Consider the following 23324-nt stretch of genomic DNA (forward strand, 5'->3'; position numbering starts at 1 on the left):
TTATTTTTTTAATTCTCACCCAAGGATCTTTTTTCCATTGCTTTTCAGAGAAAGTGGAGGGAGGGAGGGAGAGAGAGAGAAACATCGATGTGAGAGAGACACACTGATTGGTTGCCTCCTGCACTCGCCTGGACCAGTGCTGGGGATCAAGCCTGCAGCTGAGGTGCATGCCCTTGACCGGAACTGAGGCCGAGACCCTTCGGTCTGCAGGCCGCTGCTCTAACCACTGAGCCAAATCGGCTAGGGCTCGTTTTAGTTTTTTCATGTGACTACTGAGAAAATTCTGTATTACGAGTGGAGCTTCCATTCTATTTGCATCGGGCAGTACTCCCCGGAGAGGTCAAGAGCTGGAGGTCAGAACCATCCCCAGCTGCCACGCTGTGGCGGTTAACCTTGCTCCAAGGTCACTCTCAAGAAGTGGAGTTATTATAAAAGATAGACGGGAGCTTTGGAGGGCACAGGGCAAGCAAGATGGTAGCCTCCTGAAGGACAAGGTCGAGACCCACCAGGCCGCGGGGTGAGACTGACACTGAGCAAGGGGACCGGCCACAGGCCTGGGCCACAGAGCGCGGAGCGCCCGCAGGGGAACCCCCCAGGCCCGAGGGCTCCGCGCCCGGCTCAGCCCCCGGGGCCTCTCTGGGCCGGGCAGTGCGCTCCGAAGCTGTGGGACAGGGAGGCTGTGCCCAAATTAAATTCCAAAACAGGCAGCTTTAAAAAATTACTGATTTGTAAAAATGTACAGAATGATTTTGATTGACAAAAACAGTGCATTTGCCTAAGCGTTCATGCACCAGCCCGTTGCTGTGGCTGAATTCCTCTCCCGAGCCCTTCCTGAGACGGCTTCTCCGCTGTGCAGAAAAGCTCTGTTCAGATGGAAGGGAGGGGACGCTGGTGACACAGGAAGCTGTGATCCCACCGGAGGCCGAGCTTCACCCATGAGCCTGGCGTCAGACCCCGTGGACTTACGAGCTCTCTTTCCCGTTTGCTTCTCTGTGTGACAGGATGGCTTCCCTTTCACCGGGTGCCTGTTTCTTTTGCTAGGAAATGTCACCATGGGGCAGCCAGCAAGAAGGCAGAGGGACAGGCTAAGACTTAGAAAGCACAGGGGCTCTCTGAGTTGTCACATTTTATTATTAGCATTTGCCCTCTCCTTCCCACTCCTTCCCTGTAATGAGCTGGCGGGTTGGATAGTGGTTTCTGGAAGACGGTAGGAACCTGCATTAGGTAAATCACCATCATTAGAACGACAGCCTTGGGTCGGGGCATGACATCAGTCTAGAGTTAAAAAGCAAACATGACATCCCCCAGCAGGAACCGTAAGCCATGGAAGACTCTATGCCAAGTCTTTATGTAAGAGTCCATTGGTGAGAGGAACTGGCTAGATCGTTTTTTTTCACTGGAGAATATTTTTTCCATTGATTTTTAGAGAGGGAGGGAGGGAGGGAGGGAGGGAGGGAGGGAGGGAGGGAGGGAGGGAGGGAGGGGGGAGGGAGAGAGAGAAAGGAAGGAGACGGAGAGAAACACCCATGTGAGAGGGAAACATCTCCTGGCTGCCTCCTGCACGTCCCCTACCAGTGACTGAGCCCACAACTTGGGCATGTGCCCTGACTGGGAATCCAACCAGCAAACTGTTGGCGCAGGGACAGTGCCCAACCAACTGAGCCACACTGGCCAGGGTGCCACCTTATGTTTCTATAAACTTTTATTGTGACTACAAAATGTTCTTTGTAAAATATTTATATGACTATAAAATATATTTATTTATATTAACATATAATTATATTTGTCACAATATGTTATACGAAAATATGAAAGTCACTTGTAGCCAAGTAGCCGGTCAAATGTGAACTTCTCCTTAACATGTGGATGTATTTCCTTTTGGAAGTTGTCATTTCTTTGTAAGTATATTTTATGCTCACAGAAATAGAGTCCTTTAACACTTTCTGTTCTGTGACTTTGTTTTTTAATTAATAGGTCAGGAATAGTTCCCCATAGCACAGCCACGCCTGTAGATCTGTATTGGTTTTCTCTATCGGGGATTAAGTGTTCAATCACACGGTTTGGCCATAGTCCACTTACTTCAATTTCTCCACTGCTGAATATTTAGGTAGTCTGGCTGTATCCCTTTTCTGGTGTTTATGACTGCTATTGAAATGCTGATAACCAGGGCCATGCACTCGGTTTTCATTGATTAGAGAAAGAGAGGAAGGGGGAGGGGCAGAGAGTTACAAACATCAGTGAGAGAAATATCATTCGGCCACCTCCTGCTTGTCCCCTATTGGGGACTGAGCCTGCAACCAGCATGTGTCCCAACTGGGAATCTAACCAGCGACCTCTTGGTTCATAGGTCGATGCTCAACCCCTGAGCCACACCAGCTGGGCTAAACGTTTTCTTAAATAAATTCTTAGAAGTGGAACTTCTCAAAGGGTATGCCCATTTAAATGTCTTTAATACGTATTGCCAAGGTATCTCACGCTATTATAAATGTGCGTGAGCCTCTATTCAGTGCAGCGGGGACTAGTGAGGGCATGTATCCAATGCCTAGCTCAGTGCCCAGCAAGTATTAGATGCTCAGTGTTTGTTGAATGAATAAGGAATTGGATTGTTCAAATAATCAGGCCTTCGTTACATGGGCAAGCTCTTGCCAACGTGGCCGCAGAAATCCACAGTGACCCTCTTGGCCTCTTCTGGACATCTACAGCTTAATTGTTAATAATATTTTAAATGTTCATTTCTCAGTAGGAATTGTTTTCTATACCATACAAAAACCAAAAAAGTATACATTGAGTTTCCCTTAAAGCATGGAGGGTGGTTAGTTATAAAAATATGTATCAGCTGAAGATTAATAGGCTTGACGCAGAGCCAAGGGCGGGGGGGGGGGGGAGGGAGGAAGGGAGGGAGAGAGAGATTTCAGAAATCTGTATTCTTTTGTAGTTCTCCCAGCTGGGATGACTTTCAGGAGAGCCAGGCTAGGTCCCCTTCTGGACCGTGGTTTCATGGATCATACTCTGTAACTGCATGCGGGATGGGGTTGGGCACCAGGGGTGCCAAAGTAAACAGAGGAAAGTGCAGGACTTATCACTGCAAACAGAGTTTGAACCTGGAGCCAGAGTAAGTAATTTTCCTCCCACTGAATTTCTTACTCCTGGTTAACACTATGGTTTCCTTTCCAGACTTATATTTGTAACTCTTCTTTTTTAGGTTTCATGCTTTCCAGATACATAAATAATCCAAATTCATGCCAATACCATCACTCTTATGATGCGGAGGCCCAGGAGTGCAGTGACATGCTTAAGATTAGTAAATAAACTGGGAATCATGGAAGAGAACCGCTCAAGCTAATAAAGCAAAGAGAATGCACCAGGAAAATCCGAAAAAGAAAAGCAGAGTCCTGGCCAGTGTGGCTCAGTTGGTGGAGCGTCATCTCATGCAGCAAGAGGTCATTGGTTTGACTCCCGGTCAGGGCACATGCCTGGGTTGCAGGCTCCATCCCCAGTAGGGGGCATGCAGGAGGCAGCCAACTGATGGCTCTCTCTCATCAATGTCTCTCTCTCCCTTCCTCTCTCTCTAAAATCAATAAAAACATTAAAAAAAAAAAAAGCAGTAAAAGATCTTTCTGGATTAAAACACATTGTGCATCCACTGTAGATTCTAGACACGGGTGCATAAATTCAGAAGCTGTAATGTTTGTGTGAACTGAAGATCCAGTGAAGTTAGCATTTTACACCAGGGAGAGCTGTGGATTATCCCATGAGTGGTTTGGAAACAACTGTTTAACCAGGTGGGAAAAATATATATACCCAAAAAATGTATGTACACACTTTGAATAATTATATAATTATAAAGGCAGTGTTTATTAAAATACATTTCATTTTCAAAATTGAGCTATCAGCTGTTAAAGTGTGTATACATTTCTTTGGGACACCCTGTATGTACCTCCATATATTCCTATTTCTAACTATAATATATACATACACACATGCACACACAGATGCATGTAAAACTTATATCATGCACAGAAGATTTCTGGAATGTTGAAGCACAAATTTTTACTGTATTTGCCTCAGGAGGGTGAAGGTCTGGGGTGGCGGAAAAATCTTGTCATTGTATATACTTTTCATGGCTTGAATTTTTACTGATCACATTTGTTTTCTATTGCTGGATTACAAATCAGCAAAAATGTAATGATTTCAAACAGCATCTCTTTATTAGCTCACAGTTTCCACATGTGGGGAGTCCAGTATGACCTGCCTGTCCTCTGCTCAGGGCCGCACAGGGCTGTGCATGTCAGCCGGGGCCGCTGTGTCACCAGGGGCCGGGGGTCCTTTGCAAACTCAGGGGGCAGCTGGCATTCGTCGCTTCACCGCTGAGCTCACAGCGGCTGGCCTTTTCGGGACCTGCAGGAGAGCGAGCTCTTGATGCTCTTTTAAAAGGTTCACCTGGTTAGGTCAGGTCCGCCCAGGAGACTCTCCCTTTTGATTCGTTTAAAGTCAACTTTAGGGACTTCGATGACATCCGCAACATTCCTTCACCTTTGCCATAGTCTACTGGCTATTAGCGAATTACGGTCCCACTTGCACTCCAGGTGAGGCCCATTCCACAGCGGCTGCGAGAGGAGTGGAGTCACCTGGGCCTCCTTGGGCTCCTGCTACGCACAGGTGTCACCAGCTATGAACCCCTCCACCAGCACAGTAGCGTCCAACACTTACGGAGAGCTCACGCTGTGGCAGGCGCTCTTTCGAACACTTTGCATTTATTTCACTTAGTGTCAGAACAATCCCATGGGGTGGGAACTCTTCTTCCCCCCATTTTACATGTAGGGATACAGAGGCATGAGTTTAAAAGTAATTTGCTCAAGGTCATGGAGCTTGTAAGTGTTGGTGCTGGCATTGGAACCCAGGACATCCACGTCCAGAGCTCTGCGCTCCTTACCACACGATGTATGCATTTCTCAGACCCAGCGGTAAAAACATTTTTTAAGTATCCCAATGACCGAGGCTGTATAACAGATACGCCAACCCTTGTGGCTTCAGCAACCGCAGCATTTGTTTCGCTGAGTCTGCGCTTCAGGCAGGAATGGCTCTTGTCTGCTGCACGCAGCATCGCTGTCACTGGGAGAGCGTTGAAGGATGGCAGCTGGGAGCATCTGGAAGGGCCACTCTCCTGTCTGGCAGTTGACACTGGCTGTCAGCTGGATGCCTCGGTGGCTCTCTACATGGGCCTCGCTGAGTGACTGGTTTGCATTCCTCACAGCATGGTGGCTGCTGAGTGTCTCATGAGTGTGAGAGTGAGCCAGCTGGAAGCTGTATTGCCTTTTATGACCTGTCTAGGAAATTTGTACAGGTTCATGATTAGCCGGGATAGTCATGAAGTCCTACCCAGGTCTAAAGTGGAGGAAACGGGCTTCGCCTCTCAATGGAGCGTGGCCAGGTTCTGGAAGGGCACAAGGACCTGAAATATTGCTGTCCATCTGCTTCAGAAAGTTTCATCAATTTATTCCTATATCTCAGGGCTGGCCTGCATCCAAACCATCCCAATCACTTAGCTGTTATTTCCTTTAAAAGCGTCAAGGGAAAGGCCCCACAATCTCAAATAATAAAACACTGAAGTCCATCTTCCTTCCTCCTATTTCCTGACGGTAAAGAACAAATGAACTATAAGCTCCTGTCTTTGCTGCTGATCTTGAACCTGGAAAATTATGTTTTGTTCTTTTAGCTGACACTTTGGGGAAAACACCTGAGTTAGGACAGTCTAGGACATGTCAGCTCTAATCTCTACGAAAACATGTAATCGTTCAGTCAGTCAGTCAGTCAGTCATTCAACAAAATGTGTTGGAGAGACGGAGACGATGCCTCTGTCCTTCAGGAACCCAGGCTGGTGCGGGGGGCCGGGGGGGCCGGGGGAGAACCAGCAGTTTCAATGCTAATCCCTGTGGTGGGTTCCCCAGAATGAGCCCTTGGTAATCTCTGAGGAGCGGGAAATCAAGACAACCACCCTTGCAGGCCCTCAGCGGGGCCGTCTTGCCTGGGGTTGATGCCTCCTAGCGTGGAAGTCCTCCGAAGGCGGCTTTCACTGCATTAAAATGAGGGGTGCCGTCCAGGGAACCACAGGTTTCCGCAGCGAACGCTCAGGGGGCTGTGGGCTATTCTGAATTACTGAGGGAGACACAGGGACCTGCTGGACACCACACACCTACTACTATGAAGTCATTTGGATCTAACTGAATAACAGGAACTACCTGGTATTTCCTTTGGCCTAGTGGTACCGTGAAAAATCACTGAGACATTAAGAACACCGACTGTTGGCCAAGAAAGTTTGGGAACCTGTGCTGTACCTCATCGGTCAACTTGCCTGATGCTTCCTCATGTGTTTTTCCCAAAGTGAACACACACTTTGAGCCGTTCTTTCTCTGGGGCAAGGCCTTACCGCATAGGCCTCCTGCAGGGACGGCTCCTGGGGCCTGCAGAGGGTGCCCTGGGGTGGGCACCATCCCCCCCACCCCAGCAGCACTCCCTGTTCAGTGCTCCCTCCCCCAGGCTCAGGCACCTCCCTGGGGACATCAGTCTCCTCCACCCCAGCGCCTCTGGTGACCTGCAGATTTTGCATCCCTGCCCTGTCCTGTCCTCTGCCCAGTTATGGCTGCTCAGCTCAAGGTGGACACACTGGGGAGGGCTGTGGGCACTTCGGCACCCACGATTAATTCCCATTTGCATCCCTGATGAGACAAGACGGTCCTATCCCTTCACTAACGTCTCTTTGCACCCGTGTCTTGTTAACTAATATCGTGGGGCTACTACGCTAAGAGGGCACCGAGCACTCCCCATGAACTAATAATCAATGGCAGATGCCCGGTGTGTCCTGACTGCCAGGTTCTCATGCCCCCTGTGATGCGTGGGGTTGCAGCAGCTGAATGAGGGTCAGATAGGAAAGCATTCAGCCAGCCCCACACCACACGGCGAGAACCACAGACAGAGGGCAGCCCTGGCTCTTCCCTGGAGGGGGACTGAAGCAGCACAGGCCTGCCTGCCGCAAGCCTTGAAGGGGGAGTCAGAGCGACCCAGACGCGTAGGTGGGGAGGGAAAGGCCTCCCGGGCAGAGGGACCCGACGTGCACAGAGATGAACCCCACGCCTTCGCTCTGGGCACTGCGCGTGGCCCAGCGCTCCATGCAGAGGCCACACTTGATCCAAAAAGGTCAGAGTCAAGGGCGGAGGGACCGCATCCCTGGTGTGAGGAAGCCGGGGGTGGTTTTGCTTAGATATCCTTTCTAGTGTGTGAGTCTCCCGTTGTCAGGGGAATTCGAAGTAACTGGCAGGAGCACCTAGGCTTCTTACTGTTGCCCTGCCTCTGCCTTCCAGGTTCTCCAGGGGAAGGCCCTGTGGCTACACGACTCGGGTTAAAATGCAGGAGCTCTGGGCTTGGCTCCCAGTCATAGCTTCCAGAAAGCCAGGCTAACCCGACGGGCTGCGGGGTTAACCGGTCAGTGTCTCAGCAGTGCCCTCAGGGTAAATTCCCAGCTCCTGCACAGGTGGGCCACCTTTCCCGGGCCCCTGTCACGTCGGTTCGCTGCCTGCAACCCTCCCCACGCTCCTGCCCCAGCCAGCCTGCCCCAGGAAGGTGGAATTACCCACAACCCCACTCCGGGCTTTGTAAATGCTGCTCCCTCCGCACCCCCTCCTCCCAGGACCTCACTCTCACCTTCGCTGGGGCCCTCCAGCTTTGCTCTCAGTCGCCTGGGAACCTGCCCTTTCTTCCCTGGTGGGGCTTCTGCGGCCTGTGTTTGCTCAGTCGCAGCACTTACCACGCTGCCCTGAAATGTCCTGTCTCTTGTACGTCTCCGTGAGCCTAGGAGTTCTTTTAAGAACATGTCTTTCCCCCATTAGAACATTAGTCTTTAATACAAGGCCTGCTGCATAGGAACACAGTAAACATCTGTTCAGTGGCTGACCGAACCTGTGCCATGTGAGGGCAAGTATTGTATTCATTTTCACCCAAAGGAACTATGAATGTTTAACTGGCCAAGACATTTACGGATTTGAATCTTTAAAAAAAAATTTTTTTAATGGAGAACAGAGAAAGAGTTTGCTTAAAGATTCAATAGTTCTACATGGAGAAAATAGAAGAGAAATACAACCGTAAGTGTTAACAGCAAGGGGGAAAAGAGGGACATTACCACCTCTAGATTAAACTTGACTGCGGCCAGGTGAGTTGGAGGTCATTTCCCCAGAATTCGAGGAGCCCACCATTACCGGGACATGGAGCAGGGATTATAGGAAGTGAGAGTGGGAAGGGTCTCAGAAAGCCCCTGGCCTGTTCCTCATCAGCTCCAATAAGGGTAAAAATACTACAAGAAAGTAGGGAAGGGAGTTGGGAAGCTACTTGGTGGGCTTAGAGGTTACAGTGCATGTGTGCGTGTATCCTGTATTACCCTCCTCTTACTGCTGTAACATGTTACCATAAACTCAGTGGTTTAAAACAAGATAAACGTATTATCTTACAGTCTTTATGTTTCAAATCCAACATGGGTCTCACTGGGTTAAAATCAGGCATCAGCAGGGCTGGTTCCCCTGGAGCCTCCAGGGGCCGACTCTGTCTCCTTACCTCTTTCAGCTTCCAGGTGCCACCTGCATTCCTGGGCTTGTGGCCCCCTCACCCCATCTTCAAAGCTGGCAGTTGTCCGGTCGGTTTCCTTCTCACGTTGCATCACCCTGGTTCTCCTTCCATAGTCCAATTTACCCCTGAGGTTATTTTAACCCCATTTCACTCGGATTGATTTGTTGAGATGAGAGCAGGAGGCTTGCTGAGTGCCTTGCTCCGGGTCTCACACCCTAGGAGGGGCAGAGCCCTTTCCAGGACTGGCCTTGGGAACATGCCACTTCGTGAGGCTGAACTGACCAGGAGCAGCCCTGTGCCAATCTGTTCAGAAGCCAGAGACATGTCAGCGTCTCTGCCGGCCAAGAAACCAGGCTGAACACTGAGACTATTGTTACAGACTCCGGGCAAACAGCCTGGAGGTGAAGGAAGAGGGAAGCGTGGTATTTACACGGGGCTCTCCAAGAAGGCCGGGGCTCACAGCTTACAATGGTCCTTACAGCATGGTCTCAAGAATACCTGAAAAAGCTCCAGCCACTCCCCATGATTGTGTGTAACAGCTGAGGGCAGAAAGGTGACCACTGACATTTAGATGCATTACACTGCCTGCTGTCTGTTATGTAACACTATTCAGCATTTTACACTCTATTTAGTGTCAGCCAAATATTTAGGGAAAAATTTCTCCTTGCCTTCCACTTGATGTAATTGGATGGGTATCACGGACCTGGGAGCCTGGGCGGAGATCTAATTAAGTCCAATCAAAACTGAGTGACTGGACAGAGAGGTGAAGAGATTAGCTACAGAGCACACATGCACGCCCAGTGGACACAGACAATAGGGTGAAGGCCAAGGCAGGGGGAAGTGGGAGTGGGTGGAAGTGGGAAGGGGGGGGGGCAGAAAGGGAGACACCTGCAAGAATGTCAACATTACAATTTTTTAATTAAAAAAATTGAACGAGGAAGGGTGTGTGAATTCAGATGGGCGCTTTCTTTGAAAACACGGAGATGTCTGAGGAAGACCAGTCTGTGCTCAGGTGACTATGGGGCTGATCGGATTGGACAGCTGCCCTGACCTGGAAGCAACATTGGTGCCGCTCTGAACTCTTTGTGAGGTCCATCAAAAGGGTAAAATGCTTCGGAGACCCTTTAATTATTATCCTTATTCCTGGGACATAAGCAAATGCCAAGGGGACACAAGTGGCGATGCCTTGGATTTATGCAAAGTGCAAAGTAACTGTGGAGAACGATCATTCACAGGAGTTGCTTTCTCAGATCAGTGGGAGGCCCTGAGCCTCCTGGCTGGGGGCTCATCTAATGTGGGTCTGGCAATATCCCTGGGTAAGTGGCAGTAAAAGCAAATGCCAAGGGGACACACATGAGGTAGTGAATCCAAAGTGGAAACAAGAAGCATGTCAACAGCTTGCTGACCCACTGGGACGATTAGCCGCGGGGTTCACCCACCGTGCAGGCCTCTGAGGAACAGCAAGTGTCAGGTGCTCAAGTCAGAACAGACCTGCCCCACAGCCCGAGAACTGCACTTAGGATAGAAAAATGGAAAAGCCTATTTTGCAAGAATGGAACCACGCTGTTCCACTACTGGTTTTTAATTTTTATTCTGACAATTTTGCATACCACTGCATGGGCCTACTTCACCCATTAGCACCCATTAGCAGCCTGTACCATCACCTAGGGCACTAACTCTAGTTAAAGACTTTTAGGTGGTTTCTAGGTACTTTTTTTTTTCTTTCATTTTAAGCAACCAACAAAAATGTTTTCATTTGTATACGTACCTGTTTAGTTCTTTAGAATAAATTCCTAAAATTGAGATTTGGAATTTCTGGGTAAAGTGACTTATGCTTTAAAAGCATATTACTGAACTCCCTCTGGCAAGACAGTGTGTGTGTTATCATACTAACAATGCCCACGTGCTTACACTCGGTCAGCACTGATTATTATCAATCTTTCTAAAGTTTGCCAAACAGAATCAAAACAATTCACTGCTGTTTTCTCTTACATTTTAATTAAGATTCAATGCTTTGGGGTTTACATTTAAATAAAGGTTTATTTCAATAACATAACATTTACAATATTTATAATAACTTGCAGTAATTAGGAATAAGCATTTCTTGATGTCTCTGAGAGGTAAAAATGTACCCTAATAAACAAAATAATATCAGTAAATTCAAAACAAAACTAAAGAAAAATCCACCCCTTACCACATGTACAGATTTCACTAGAATTACATTCGGCATGTCTCTTATAACATGAAACAGACATTAAAAATACAGTAAGCATTTGTGAAGAGAAGTGGCAGGCAGCTTTGCTTAGGAGAGCCTAAGACTAGAAATATTCATCAGTGTGGAATGATTTATAAGCTTTCCCGCATCAAGGCAAAATAATAACCAGATTTCTCTGAGGTCCTGCGATAGTACAACTTTGTGCTTGGTGAGTCATATACTGAGATGAGGGGATCGGTAGTTAGGAAAAGAAAACCCTACAGGCTCTAGCTTCATGATTTGAGTCCAGAGGGGAAACCATGGGAAACAAATGGAAACCTAGCCGCACCTTGGTAGCTACGTTGTTCACTGACAGGCAGCACAGTCGGTACATCAGGGGTCACACAGCTTAGATATCACTTTGCTGGGTGTGCTGGCACAAGTGAATTCCCACTGATTCCTCTGTCTGCCCTGCACGATTGTGAACTGACTCTCAGAAGAGAGCACAAACAAAGCAATGGGCCCCGCCTGCCAAACGAGGTACCAAGAAGGAACACAACCCCTTTCAACCCAGTATATTTCCAGCAGGAACTAGTGCTTTGAACTGTGGCTCTTAGGAATGTGGTTTTGGGTACAAGCTGCTCACTGATCCTTAGCCTTCCAGGAATAGTCATCATCTCCCTGTGTCATTTGTCATAAGGAGGAAAATTGTAAGATGAGATTCTCTGCCGTCCTGCTTTCCTGTCCTGAGAGCTTGGGTTTGTAACCACTGAGAATACTCTCAGGTTTCCTCCAGCTGGGGGACAGGTTGTTGGGCTTGCGTCAGGTGACCAGCCCGCTGGCTAGGAGCCTGACACACATGAAAAGCAACATTCTCTTTGTCTGGACACACCTATTAATCAGGGGTCCCAGTCTAGGACACGCCTGTCGTCTTCCCCGTGCTGGTGCTGGGAAGACTCCCACCCCAGCATTGCCTTCCCAGTAACAGATGAATGGATGTGTGACTTCACTTCCCAGGGAGACCAGTCTCCTACCCACCTGTAATAATGGTCTTTACTTCTTAGGCTGTCTCTGAAAGTGGATCTGGATCTTGGGAGGGCTATAGCTTTTGCAGCCAATTTGGTGATGCCTCTTTTGTTCAAGGTTAACCCATAAAGGCCTTATTGGTTGTAAGCCATATAAAATCAAGGAGTTGGCTCACTGAAGAGAGGGGAGCGGAAGAGAATGAAGTTAAAGGAGGATTGGTCTAGAGCAGTGGTTCTTAAAGTACAGTTCCTGACCAGCAGCATCAGTATCAACTGAAAACTTGTTGGAAACGCAAATTCTCAGGACCTACTACGTCAAAACTGTGGGGATGGGTCTCAAGCAATCCCTGTTTTATCAGGACTTACAAGTGATTCTGACGTATGCTGGAGTTTGAGATCTCAGAGATGAGCAGCATCACTGAAAAAGAGGTGCAGGGCCTGATACACTGGTGGACGGCTGATAAGATACGGCGATGACAGCCAGCGGCACAGAGGAAGAGGGAAATCCAGAGCCAGGAGGGCCATCTGATGCCTGAGGGTAAAATCAAGGTTGAAACCAAAAGAAAAAAGGGACCCAGGTGCTCATATCACCAAAGGTGAAGGTGAGCCTTACAGGGCAGCACGTGAGGTGAGGAGGATTTGAAGTGAGTAACGTAATGAGACGTCAAATGAAGAAAACGGAGGATTATGGTGGATAAAAGGTTTAGCGTGAAGGGGTGAGGAAGGACCAGAATAGCCCCTATTTCTCTCCCCTTCAGATGGGAAAACGGACAAAACTCAGTAAGGGTTCCACCCACCAAAAGAAAAAGGAGCCAGGAGGTAGCTGCCTGATTGGGCGCGGGTGGGACTGCCTAGGAGAGGAAAGGCCCACGTTATAGAAAGGAGGTGAGGGTCAGAGGAATTTCAGCCCACATGCAATGACGCAACAGGGGTTCTTGGCCCAAACTAAGGGAGGCCGGGCTTGGGGGTGAGTAGAAAGCAGTTCAGTGGTGGGCGTGCTCCTGAGCAGTGAGCATGACTAACAGGGGTCAAGAAAACAGAGGCTTGGGCGGTCAGAAACACTAAATGAGTGGAAGCCACCGAGGGGATGGAGAAAACGCACACATGCAAACAAGACACAGCCCAACTTTCTACAGCATGTATTGACACAAACTCCTTTACTAAGAAAAGGAAGTTGGTTGTTATATTTCCAGAGGTTATAGCCACAGAGACCACTGAGAGATCACTGAGAGGACAGGAAACATTTCTGATGGCAAAGGTAAGAACAGAAATAAACCCACACTTCAAAACTGCAGTTATTATTGAAACAGAGTCATGGTCAAAATGAACTCCCATGTTAATAGAGAATGTTAGGACAACCCCCAAATGCCAATGTGACACTTAAATAAGGCCCCATGTTTTAAAGATACTCCTTTGCTTACTACGGAGAAAGAAAAAAGTAGAGTTTTATAATTTAGCCACAAGGTATATGCTTTATGTCCATGGCTTTCTGAAATCACAGACTTTTTAAAAACCTCTACCTTACTCAAATTTACCCCCACAATATAATATTTACTATTAAACCAAATGGAGACAATTGCTCTCAAAAGATAACAACAGATTATAGCATTTAATAGGTTATAAAATCTAATAGATTGCAGCCAATTGGTTAACGACAAAAAGAAAACTACACTAAAGAGCTTGAACCTTGGTAACAATCTACAGACCTGTTTACTTATAAGAACAACCTGCTTTGGGTAAGTAAGGCGCTGCTCATCATCTGAGAGTAAGGCACACAAGCACCAGCATGAAAAACCACAAATGTGTAAGCAAATGAGGACAGCAGACGGTGCACATGCTGCAAACAAAAGCGGGTGCCTTTGGGGCGCTGACTTTTATATCAAAGTAATATTAAACTGCGCAAATGTAAAATTTCCAGCCACTCAACTCTCTTCTCTAATAGAGGTGGATTGTGTCTAACAGAAGACCAACCTTAAGGAAAAAAAGGAAACTCAAATTTTCTAAACCTCCTTTATTTTGAAAAAACTGTTTTGTCTCTCAGTATTAGGCAGATTTTTAAAAATGATATAACTGGTATAATATTTAAGAAGAGTGTGTAAACAAATTGACAGCAACTGAAAACAATTTTAATGGCACATCCAGGAGCTCACATTTGAAATGACATTACCGGTAAGTCCCTTTTTGTGTGTGAATTCTAATTCTATAGTTATGAGCCAAGTATCAATACTTTTGTTCACATTAATTTTTAACAAATATTTTGTTAAATTTAGTTATGTTTTTCAAAACAGTTAAAGCCCTAAAACATGATATTTTGGGGCAAAGATACTGAAACAGTAATACTTCAGGAGGATGTTTCCACAGCCAACATATTGCAACAATTCCCTAACGTGATTCCTGAAACAAGTCTACATCTGATGTCAGCTGCTGCCTTTTATGAATATTAACATAATTTCTCACAAGTGCACTGGAGCGGATTCTGCCGGTAACCACAACTCACTGAAGCACCTGGCAAATTCCACTTGTGCCAGATGCACGCAGATGACAGAGGAAGCGCTAGCGCTCACCGCACATCTCACTCACGGTCTCATTTACTGTGGCCACTCACTGTTTCAGTACCTTGGGAAAATGAGGGTCCAAACATAATCTAACTTTCCACAAATCAGTTGCCCTAACATTTGAACTGTTTTTATCAGGAAATGGACAACCTTAAAATTATGCTTCCAGAAAACTTAATTGGACGTTAATCTAATTGAGCTATTAGTAAAGCCAGACACGCAGAAGAAACAATGAAAATAAATCACAGGATGAATGGAACTCTAATACTCACTTGAGTGTTACACAGAGAAAAACAGAATTACAACAAATACATCATTTTTAAAAATTGGTACATGCCTCCTGAGCAAAAGGATTCAGGAATTGTAATAATAATATAAGTACCTAATATGTCCTCTAGAATTCACTTCAGTGTTGCTGCCCTTAATTATCTGTCCGAACCACTTGCTTCTCTGAGGCTGCCCGTGGTTACTTCAGACATCAATGTGAATTCCGTGTTTTGAAGACATCACCTGTCTGGTCCCCGTTACATACATGACCAATGAACAGATGTGAGGTAAAGAGGACGTGCTTACTACATAAAGCCAGAAGGGCAGGGGGGAGGTTTTTCCAAATGGGCAGATCCACAAGCCGTGACGGATGCCATCTCGGATGTGGTGTGAGGTCCAGGATATAAAGACCATCCAGGGGAGGAAGCACCACGAGTCCTTGAGCTTGAAGAGGTGCATAGTACACTTGAGGGCCAGAACCACAGCGGGGATCACAGTGGAACAGTGAAGGAAGGGTCTTCGCGGAAGAGTCAGAGCAGCCTGTGGGGAGGGGCGGGAAGCAACATCTCTATCATTTCCTTCTTGGCAAACAACATTTTATTGATGCTTCTTAATATTCTAAAACATTTCCCAGGAGTCTATTGGAAATGCAGGGGAATCATTTTCTATGCCACCTCCAATGCATGCATTAACCCTACTGTGTATAGGCAAAGAAGATAAAAAAGGACAGCCTTTACATTAAAAATGAGACAAAGATCTCTAGAACATGACGCTTCATTTGTTAAAGTTTCCTATTATTCGCTTAGAAAAATTACAATATGAATGCAGTTTAAACCCTAAATTATGGTTTGTGTAAATTTGGATTTTTAAATTGTCTGGGGCCTCTAAGAATGTTGAAAAAAATCTCACAACAGAATAAAATATTCTTCAACTAATAAAGGCACAAAAGGGGAATCTTTTTATCACAACCATATTATATTAGCTTTGAATACTTTCAGAACTTACAACATTTAGAAAGATTATATTATTTTAAATAAGTATTCTAAAGTTGAGTTAAACTTCTGTAAAATGTCTAAACCATTGCAAAAAAAAAAGGTAATAAATATCTAAACAAATAAAAACTTCAGTCCTAACCCCTGAATGATCCTTGAGTAAGGTTTTGTTCCCACACACTCTGAAGGCTAATTTGCAACTAGATGATTTCTAATAAAAAGAAAGCTGAGGATAGTGAAGATTGCCTAAACTGAATCTATCACACATTCTCAAAGCATTATACAACAGGATAAATAAAACTATACCAAGCCTCACTTGGCAGACAGAAGTCAGATAATGCTCAGACTTCAACTACTCTAAAGTGTTATAACAAACCCCAAAGCATGACTCTCTCACACTCCCACCACCAGCCAGGAAAGACTGCACTGAAGAAAGAGGAGAGGGAGAGACTGATCTAAAATTACCACTAGAAGAAGTTCAACCTATGTACCAAAATACTGAAAAGGGTCCTGGTAGGTCCAAGCACTGACTACAGAGAAAGGATTGAAAAGTGTACATGATTCGAGGCTCTGAAACGCATTGGTTCCGGGGGTGAAGATGGTGACGAGGAAGGGAGAGGTACCCACTGGAGGTTGGTCGGGGGGGGGGGATAGCAAAGAAAAAAATTAGTTACCTATAAAAAAAATTAGATGATATAACTTTCCTCCCACATTAAAAAAAGGTCATCCATTAAAGAGGCTGTACCTTGTCACACTGCCAAATCAGACACCCCCAAACTGGGAACCTTGTAACCCCCCTGCTTTAAACAGTGTTCTTTAACCCCACCTCCTGACAGAACAGCAGTTTACTCTACATTCCTCTTCCCTCTCCCTTCCTCTCCACATTTTTGGTTATTTTATTACTATGTTGTCAGAACACATAACATTTCGGATTATTCGATTTTTGTCTCCATCTTTGTTTTTAAGTTCTCCACACATGCTCCCCAGCAGCAAGGTGGGACAAGGAGGCCTCTGATAATCACTGCCTGGAAGAAAGCAGTGCCCCGATGCGGCGCTGATTAGCAGTTATGCTCTGCATGGGTACGCAGGGATCCTGGCTCCGTACACTCTGTGAAGTGCAGGGATCCTGGCTCCGTATACTCTGTGAAGTGCAGGGATCCTGGCTCCATACACTCTGTGAAGTACAGGGATCCTGGCTAAAGAAATGGGATATTTCTGTTGTTTGTTAGATTTCTAAAATATCAATGTAGATTTTCCAATCATAGAAAAATAACGAATAATAAAAGAAGAAACGCCCTTGGTTAAGCATTGACCTATGATCCAGATCATGGTTCAATTCCCGGTCAGGGCACATGCCCAGGGTTGCGGGCTTGATCCCCAGTAGGGGGCGTGCAGGAGGCAGCCGATCAATGACTCTCATCATTGATGCTTCTATCTCTCTTCCCTCTCCCTTCCTCTCTCTGAAACCAATAAAATATATTAAAAATAAAAAAATAAAAGAAGACATTATCATGAAATTATAGAAGTAAAAATAGATCACTCAAAAACAGAAGTAAAAATAGATACTAAAAATGAGTATCATAAATACTTACTCAGTTTTGATATTTATTACTGATGATCATATATAATCTTATGGTGAATGTAAAAAAATTTTAATATTTCATTCAAAAATAAGGATGAATAAGGGGGCTGGGTGAAAAAAGGTGAAGGGATTAAGAAAAAATATATATAAAAGTAACACACAGACAATCATGTGGTGATAGCTAGAGGGGCAGTGGAGAGGGGAGGTGGAGGAGGGCAAGGGGGGTAAATGGGGACGGAAAGAGACTACTTTGGGCAATGGGTGCACAATGCAGTGTGCAGGTGATGTTTTGTTGAGTTGTACACTTGAAACCTGTTTGGTTTTGTTAACCAATGTCACCACAATAAATTCAATAAAAAATAAATTAATTGAAACAAAAAGGATTGACATCAGCACAATGCTATACTTTACGTGCACTATCTCATTTAATTCTTCTAACGATCCTGAGTCAGAGATTATTTTACAAAGAGGAAACTGATACTTCAGAGGCTAAGTCACTTCCCCATGTTCTGTGATTTAGAGGCAGAGATGGGACCGATACTGGGTCTGCCTGACTCTAAAACTTGTATTCTTCACACTATAGCTTGTATTCTTAACCCTACAGCTTCCAAATGAAACAAACGCCTTTAAAAATGATAATTAAATTCTCAAAGAATGCATTTATGAACCATACTTTTCATGTTGCTTCATAGCCTATCCCAGTCTCTAACATTTACTGTTAACTAGTTGCTAAGGTGTGTCATTTCACATGCTCATTTAATCCTCACTACAACCCTTTGAGGTAATTAACATTATAATCCACATTTTACAGATGAGGAAACAGACTCAGAGAAAAAAAGGTGTGCTACATAACGTCCTAGGATTCAGACTCAGGTCCTCTGATCCCAATCTCGTGCTGCCTCCACTTATAACCAAAAAAGTTAAAATCTGTCTTTAATCAGGAATTACTGATTGCATACTGGTTAAGTCTCTAAACAAGTAAGACAACCTCTGAGAAATACCTGGCCCAGTACCTCACACATAGTAGGAGGAAGCAGCAATCATTTGTCATTCGTTCAACAAACATCTGCTGAACACTTACTAGGTGAGCCAGGACTGTTCTAGGCCAGTGGGGAACGAAGCAAAGTCCTTTGCTCTATGAGTTTATATTTCTTTCCTTGAAATGTTTACAGATCATAAACAAGTAAAAGGTAGGCAAATCTGTTGACACTTAGAAAATATTATCTGAACTGCCAATTTAAACTTAGTTCATTGGCAAGGCGAATGAATAGTCACTGTATGGCTAAACCCCTCATGCCTTAATGAAATTCCTCCATTTCTCCACCAGGGACTGTGTCCTAATCAGTCCATTGAAATGTACACCTTTGGTTCCAAGGGGGACTTGGGGAATGAATCCATTACAGTCATTCCTCAGGACTGGAATCACCTTTTTTTTTTAGTTTTAGAGAGAGGAAGGGAGAAGAGAGAAACACTGATGTGAGAGTACAACATTCATGGGCTGCGTCCTGCACAGCCCCCCACCGGGGATCCCCGGCCCTGGTTGGCTGTGTGCAGGGGCAACCAGTCGATGTGTCTCTCTCACATCAATGTTTCTATTTCTCTTTCTCTCCCTTCCACTCTCTCTGAAAGAGCAATGGAAAAAATATCCTCAGGTGCAGAATAAATAAATAAATAAATATTAAAAAAAATAAGGCCAAACTCCTTCAGTTCTAACTGAAATGATGCTGCAAAGTTCAACATAATGGTGCTAACAAAATTAAAGACCTGAAAAATTAAGCAGATGTGCTTCTTACCTTTAAAGACAGGGACCTAGCTAGAACAAAGTGGTCTAGGTCAATAACAGAGGCTAAAAATCCAGCTAAAAAGATTTCTCTCAAGTCCGTCTTCTTCTTTACTCCAATGACTATTGCCCAGGACCACATGCCAATCACACCATGCACTGCGTTATCGGAGAGGGCGCGAAGCCAGTTATTTTGCTGAATTATGGAAAACTGCAGAAGTCTGTCAGCCACGATGCAGAATAACCCCAGACCAAGGCTGGACAGAAGAGACTGAGGGCTACAAGACTGGAGTAAAGCCTGGGTCTTCTCTGCCTCGGATGCCATCACAGACAATATGTCAGCGTATACAAAAAGCCATCAGGAAACACGTGGCTTATTCTTGTTGACATCACAGTCGTCCTAAAACAGAAAGCAGAAAAAATACTAATGAAGGTTATGGGCTGCCATACAAAATCTAAACAAAATATCATGAGCAATAATTTCACAAATATAAAACCAAGTTGTAAAAACTGGCATTTCTTTTTTTTAACTGTTGTAATTTTATTTTTCTTAGCTTCACTGGGATATAATTGATATAGTACACTGTGTAAGCTTCAGGTGTACAGTGTGAGGATTTGATGCTCATACATAATGTGAAGTGACTACCATAATAAGGTTAGTTAACATATCCATCAGTTCAGTCACTTTTTCTTGTGTGTGGTGAGAGCATTAAAGATCTACTCTTAGCAACTTTCAAGTATTAAAAAAATAGTATTTCTTACATGTTCTACACAATAAGCTATGTGGCCCAAAGAGGATAGCTTTGTAGGAAAAACAGGTTAGATGGTAATATGTAGCAAGGGAAATTTAAGAAAGCCCACCAACTGTAATCTATTCCTTTGAGGTCATCTATCTCTCAGTAATGTTTACTGCACAGTAGTGGGAATCCATTGTCTATGGGCCCAGCAACTACCCGCCATACTTCTGATAACAGTATCCCTTTCCTTTGGGAAAACTGCTCATCATACTTTATTGTCAATAACAACAGCAGACTTTCATGTAAAAGAAATAATTTGAAAACAAAACAAAAAAGAGATTATGCAGATGAAAGCCTGACTGCCCAACTAAAAGGTTAAGAGAAGCAATGCATATTAAATGAAAAAGACACAAGTGAATATGAACATTTTCAAAGAATGTTCCCAAAGCTTGAGTTGGGTATTGAAAGAAAAAATAAATTAAAAAAAATAAAGAGCCTGGCTGGGCATGGCTCAGTGGTTGAGCATCGACCTAGGATCCAGGAGATCGCAGTTCGATTCCCAGTCAGGGCACATGCCCAGGTTGTGGGCTCGATCCCCAGTTGGGGGTGTGCAGGAGGCAGCCGATCAATGACTGTCCCATCATTGATGTTTCTCTCTCTCTCTCTCTCCCTTCCTCTCTCTCTGAAATCAATAAAGATATATTTTAAAAAAAGAGAAAATCCTTTATATGAGTACTTAAGTCCAAAAAAAAAAAAAAAAGGTTATCTGCAAAAGAGAATGTGATTAACATCAACACTAAATACCAAAATATTGTGGGGTACACAGTTCTGAGAGAAAAGCATCATTACTGTAGAATTCTAAACATCACTAAATTATGGGACTTTTGAGACAATCATGAATTTTATGGGTTTTGCCTTAGAAATTGTAACACTTATGTTCAATTTTTTGGGAAAACATAATTGAGGAGCAGGACTTCTAAATCTCTAGGAGGGGGAGAGGAATAAAGAAAAGTTGATCAATACAGCAAAACAGAAAAGGAAAGAAGCAAAAAGTAAAACTTTACCACCCCCACCAAAGAAAAGCACTCAGGACCAAGCGTATCAAACGCAAAACACAATAAATGTGAATGTATTAAATTTCTCTATTAAGAGAGAGACTGAGCCCTGGCCGGGTGGCTCAGCGGGTCAGAGCCTCATCCCTATAAGCCAAGGCTGCAGGTTCCATCCTGGGTCAGAGCACACACAAGAGCCAAAAAATGATGCAGAAATGGAACAAGTCCATGTTTCTCCCTCTCTCCTTTCCTTTTCTCTACCATCAATTTAAAAGTGTGTGTGGGGGGAGGGAGACAGAGACAGGAAATACCTTGTTTTAAGCCTGTAAGTGTGGGGGTCACTCCTTATGCGGCAGTAGGTAACTGAAAGTTTCTACTTTTTAAAAGGTATACTTATGGTGCCAGAAGCACACAGTTCTGACATCCATTCCTCTCCAACTATTGGTGCAGATGTTTAGATTCTCGGTATGAGAGAAATTTAATAAATGTACTTCCTCCCATTTATTGTCTTTGACCAGGACACCTAAGTGACCCATTTTTATTCTTCCCTTTTCTAATTCCTGCCCCTCCCCCCACAAATACAATGGACTCCAGGAACCTCCTAAACTGTAAAAGAGCCTTCTGTTTATTTTACATACTCACTTTTGGGGGGGGGGGGGGCAGGTTCCTTAAGAGTAGTAATTACAATTTTCTCTTAAACCCGTCAAGCATAACATCTAAATGTGCTCAGGTGTTTATTAGATTTCATTATACTAATAAAAGGGATAAGCAGCCTCTGAACTAGAGATTAATTGCAGATGACTTCTCTGCCCTAACAGCCCGTTCCCCGCATCACACATTTCTCTCTGTGACCTGCAGGAGCCACTTTCTGCGATGGCCACGCTCTGCCTCGTCCCCGCGATAACGAAAGGCCATCAGCTACCGGGCCTTTTAAGTACCCGGGCGGTCATCTTCCCCGCCCTCCGCTCCGCAAACACCTAGTTAGCCAGTTACCTTAATTACGCGGTCAGGCACCGCCCGCCCCGGACGAGCAGCGCTAACCGCTCGCAGCGTGACTGTCAGCCCCTGCACCCCGTCTCCCCTGCCGTCCACCAAGCCCCGGGGAACCCCGACAGCCGCCTTTGCCGCGCTTTAGGGGTCAGCCTTCCGCCCGCAGCGGCAGGAGCCCGCGCCCCCCAAAGCGCCAGCCCCCCAAGGCGACGCGCAGGCTGAGCGCGGCCGGCGCGCGGGCGGCACCTGGGGCGCGCTCGGGGACTTCGCGGAGCCCGCCGCCTGGACACGGCCGCCCCGGCCGCGCGAGGAGAGCCGCGGGCCCGCGTCCCACGGCGCCGCCCCGCCCCGCCCCCGCCGGCCGGCGCGGCGCGACCCTCCCTGAGGCGCCGGCCGAGAAGACGCGCTGGGAAGCCGGGGCGCCCGCGGGAAGGGGCCGGCTCACACCCGCCGCCTTCGCGCCCAGGACCGCGGGCGCGTCAGGGCTCTGCCCCCGGGAGCCACGGCCAGGGGCGGTTCCGTCAGGGCTCCGGGACCCCGCCGGGGTCGGGGCAACGCGGGGCGCCTCTGGGAGCCCGAGGGCGCGGCAGAGGCCCCCGCCGGCCACCCCGCCGCCCCCGGGTCCGCGCGCCTGTCGCACCTGCGCGCCCTCCCCATCGGGAGCCTGGACCTGCCCGACTCCGGGCTCAGGCGGCCCCCGCCTCGGGCCTCCCGCGAGGACGCAGTTTCGCAGCGTCCCGGGCTCCCCACTCCCGCCGGCCCCCCGCCCCCCGCCGCAGCCCAACCGCACCCACCCTCGGCTCCCGCGGCTCGAGCGACGGCGCCAACGCCGGCCCCGCCCCCTCCCTGCCGCCGCACCATCGAGACGCCGGCGCGGGCCAGAGCGGCTCCCGCCCGCGGCGCCGGCCGAGAGGACGACGGGATACGGCGCCCCCCTGAGCCGACGGGAGCGGTAGTCGAATGCTCTTGGGTGAAGGGACTGGGTGCCTCGAGTTTTCCCCGTGCCGTCCCCTCAAAAGGAGACCTTTGGGGCGGCGGGGTGAGAAGTGAACGGTGCCGGTCAGCGCTTTCGGTCAAACCTGGATTCGTTCTCGGTTTAGCCGGCGCCGTGCCGCGGACCCAAGCGGCGGCGGGAGGCCGGGGTCGCAGGATGCCCCGCACCGAGCGTGGGCGGCGCGGGCCTGGTGCGCAGACGCGGAGCCCCGGCCGCGAGGACCCCGAAGGGACAGAGGTTCTCGCGGCTCCCGCGAGGGGCCCCGGGGGGAGGGCGCGCCTGGCTGCGAGGGGCCCCGGACGCTCCACGCGGCGCGCCACCGCCCCCTTGCGGGTGTCTGGGTAAATCATCCTGGCCTCTGCGCTGCAGATGTGGGGACTGCCTTCCCGTGGGCGTGGGGACTGCTTTCCCGTGGGCGTGGGGACTGCCTTCCCGTGGGCGTGGGGACTGCCTTCCCGTGGACGTGGGGACTGCCTTCCCGTGGGCGTGGGGACTGCTTTCCCGTGGGCGTGGGGACTGCCTTCCCGTGGGCGTGGGACTGCC

The 23324-nt window shown here is 47.0% G+C and overlaps 1 protein-coding gene across 5 annotated transcripts in view; it reads right to left on the bottom strand.

Moving 5' to 3' along the window:
* The window catches only part of TMEM267 (transmembrane protein 267), a 429802-nt gene extending 406613 nt beyond the window's left edge, over nt 1-23189 (bottom strand). Inside the window, exons 1-3 of one of the 5 annotated variants that reach the window (XR_013998532.1) lie at nt 22582-22624; nt 19022-19408; nt 14234-15194 (exon numbers count right to left, since the gene is read on the bottom strand). Coding sequence is in view for 4 of the 5 variants with exons in the window: in XM_081133582.1 (XP_080989708.1) it covers nt 14859-15194; nt 19022-19333 (648 nt within the window). In the remaining variant the exon portion in view is untranslated. Of the gene's footprint in view, nt 1-10596; nt 15195-19021; nt 19409-21790; nt 21849-22427; nt 22522-22581; nt 22625-22866 lie in introns of those variants that run through there. The other 4 variants (XM_081133582.1, XM_081133581.1, XM_081133583.1 and 1 more) reach the window with 4 other exon arrangements.
* Nucleotides 23190-23324: the final 135 nt, after the last annotated feature.

The sequence above is a fragment of the Miniopterus schreibersii genome, assembly GCF_964146895.1.
Source record: "Miniopterus schreibersii genome assembly, chromosome: 3".
Classification (NCBI taxonomy): domain Eukaryota; kingdom Metazoa; phylum Chordata; class Mammalia; order Chiroptera; family Miniopteridae; genus Miniopterus; species Miniopterus schreibersii.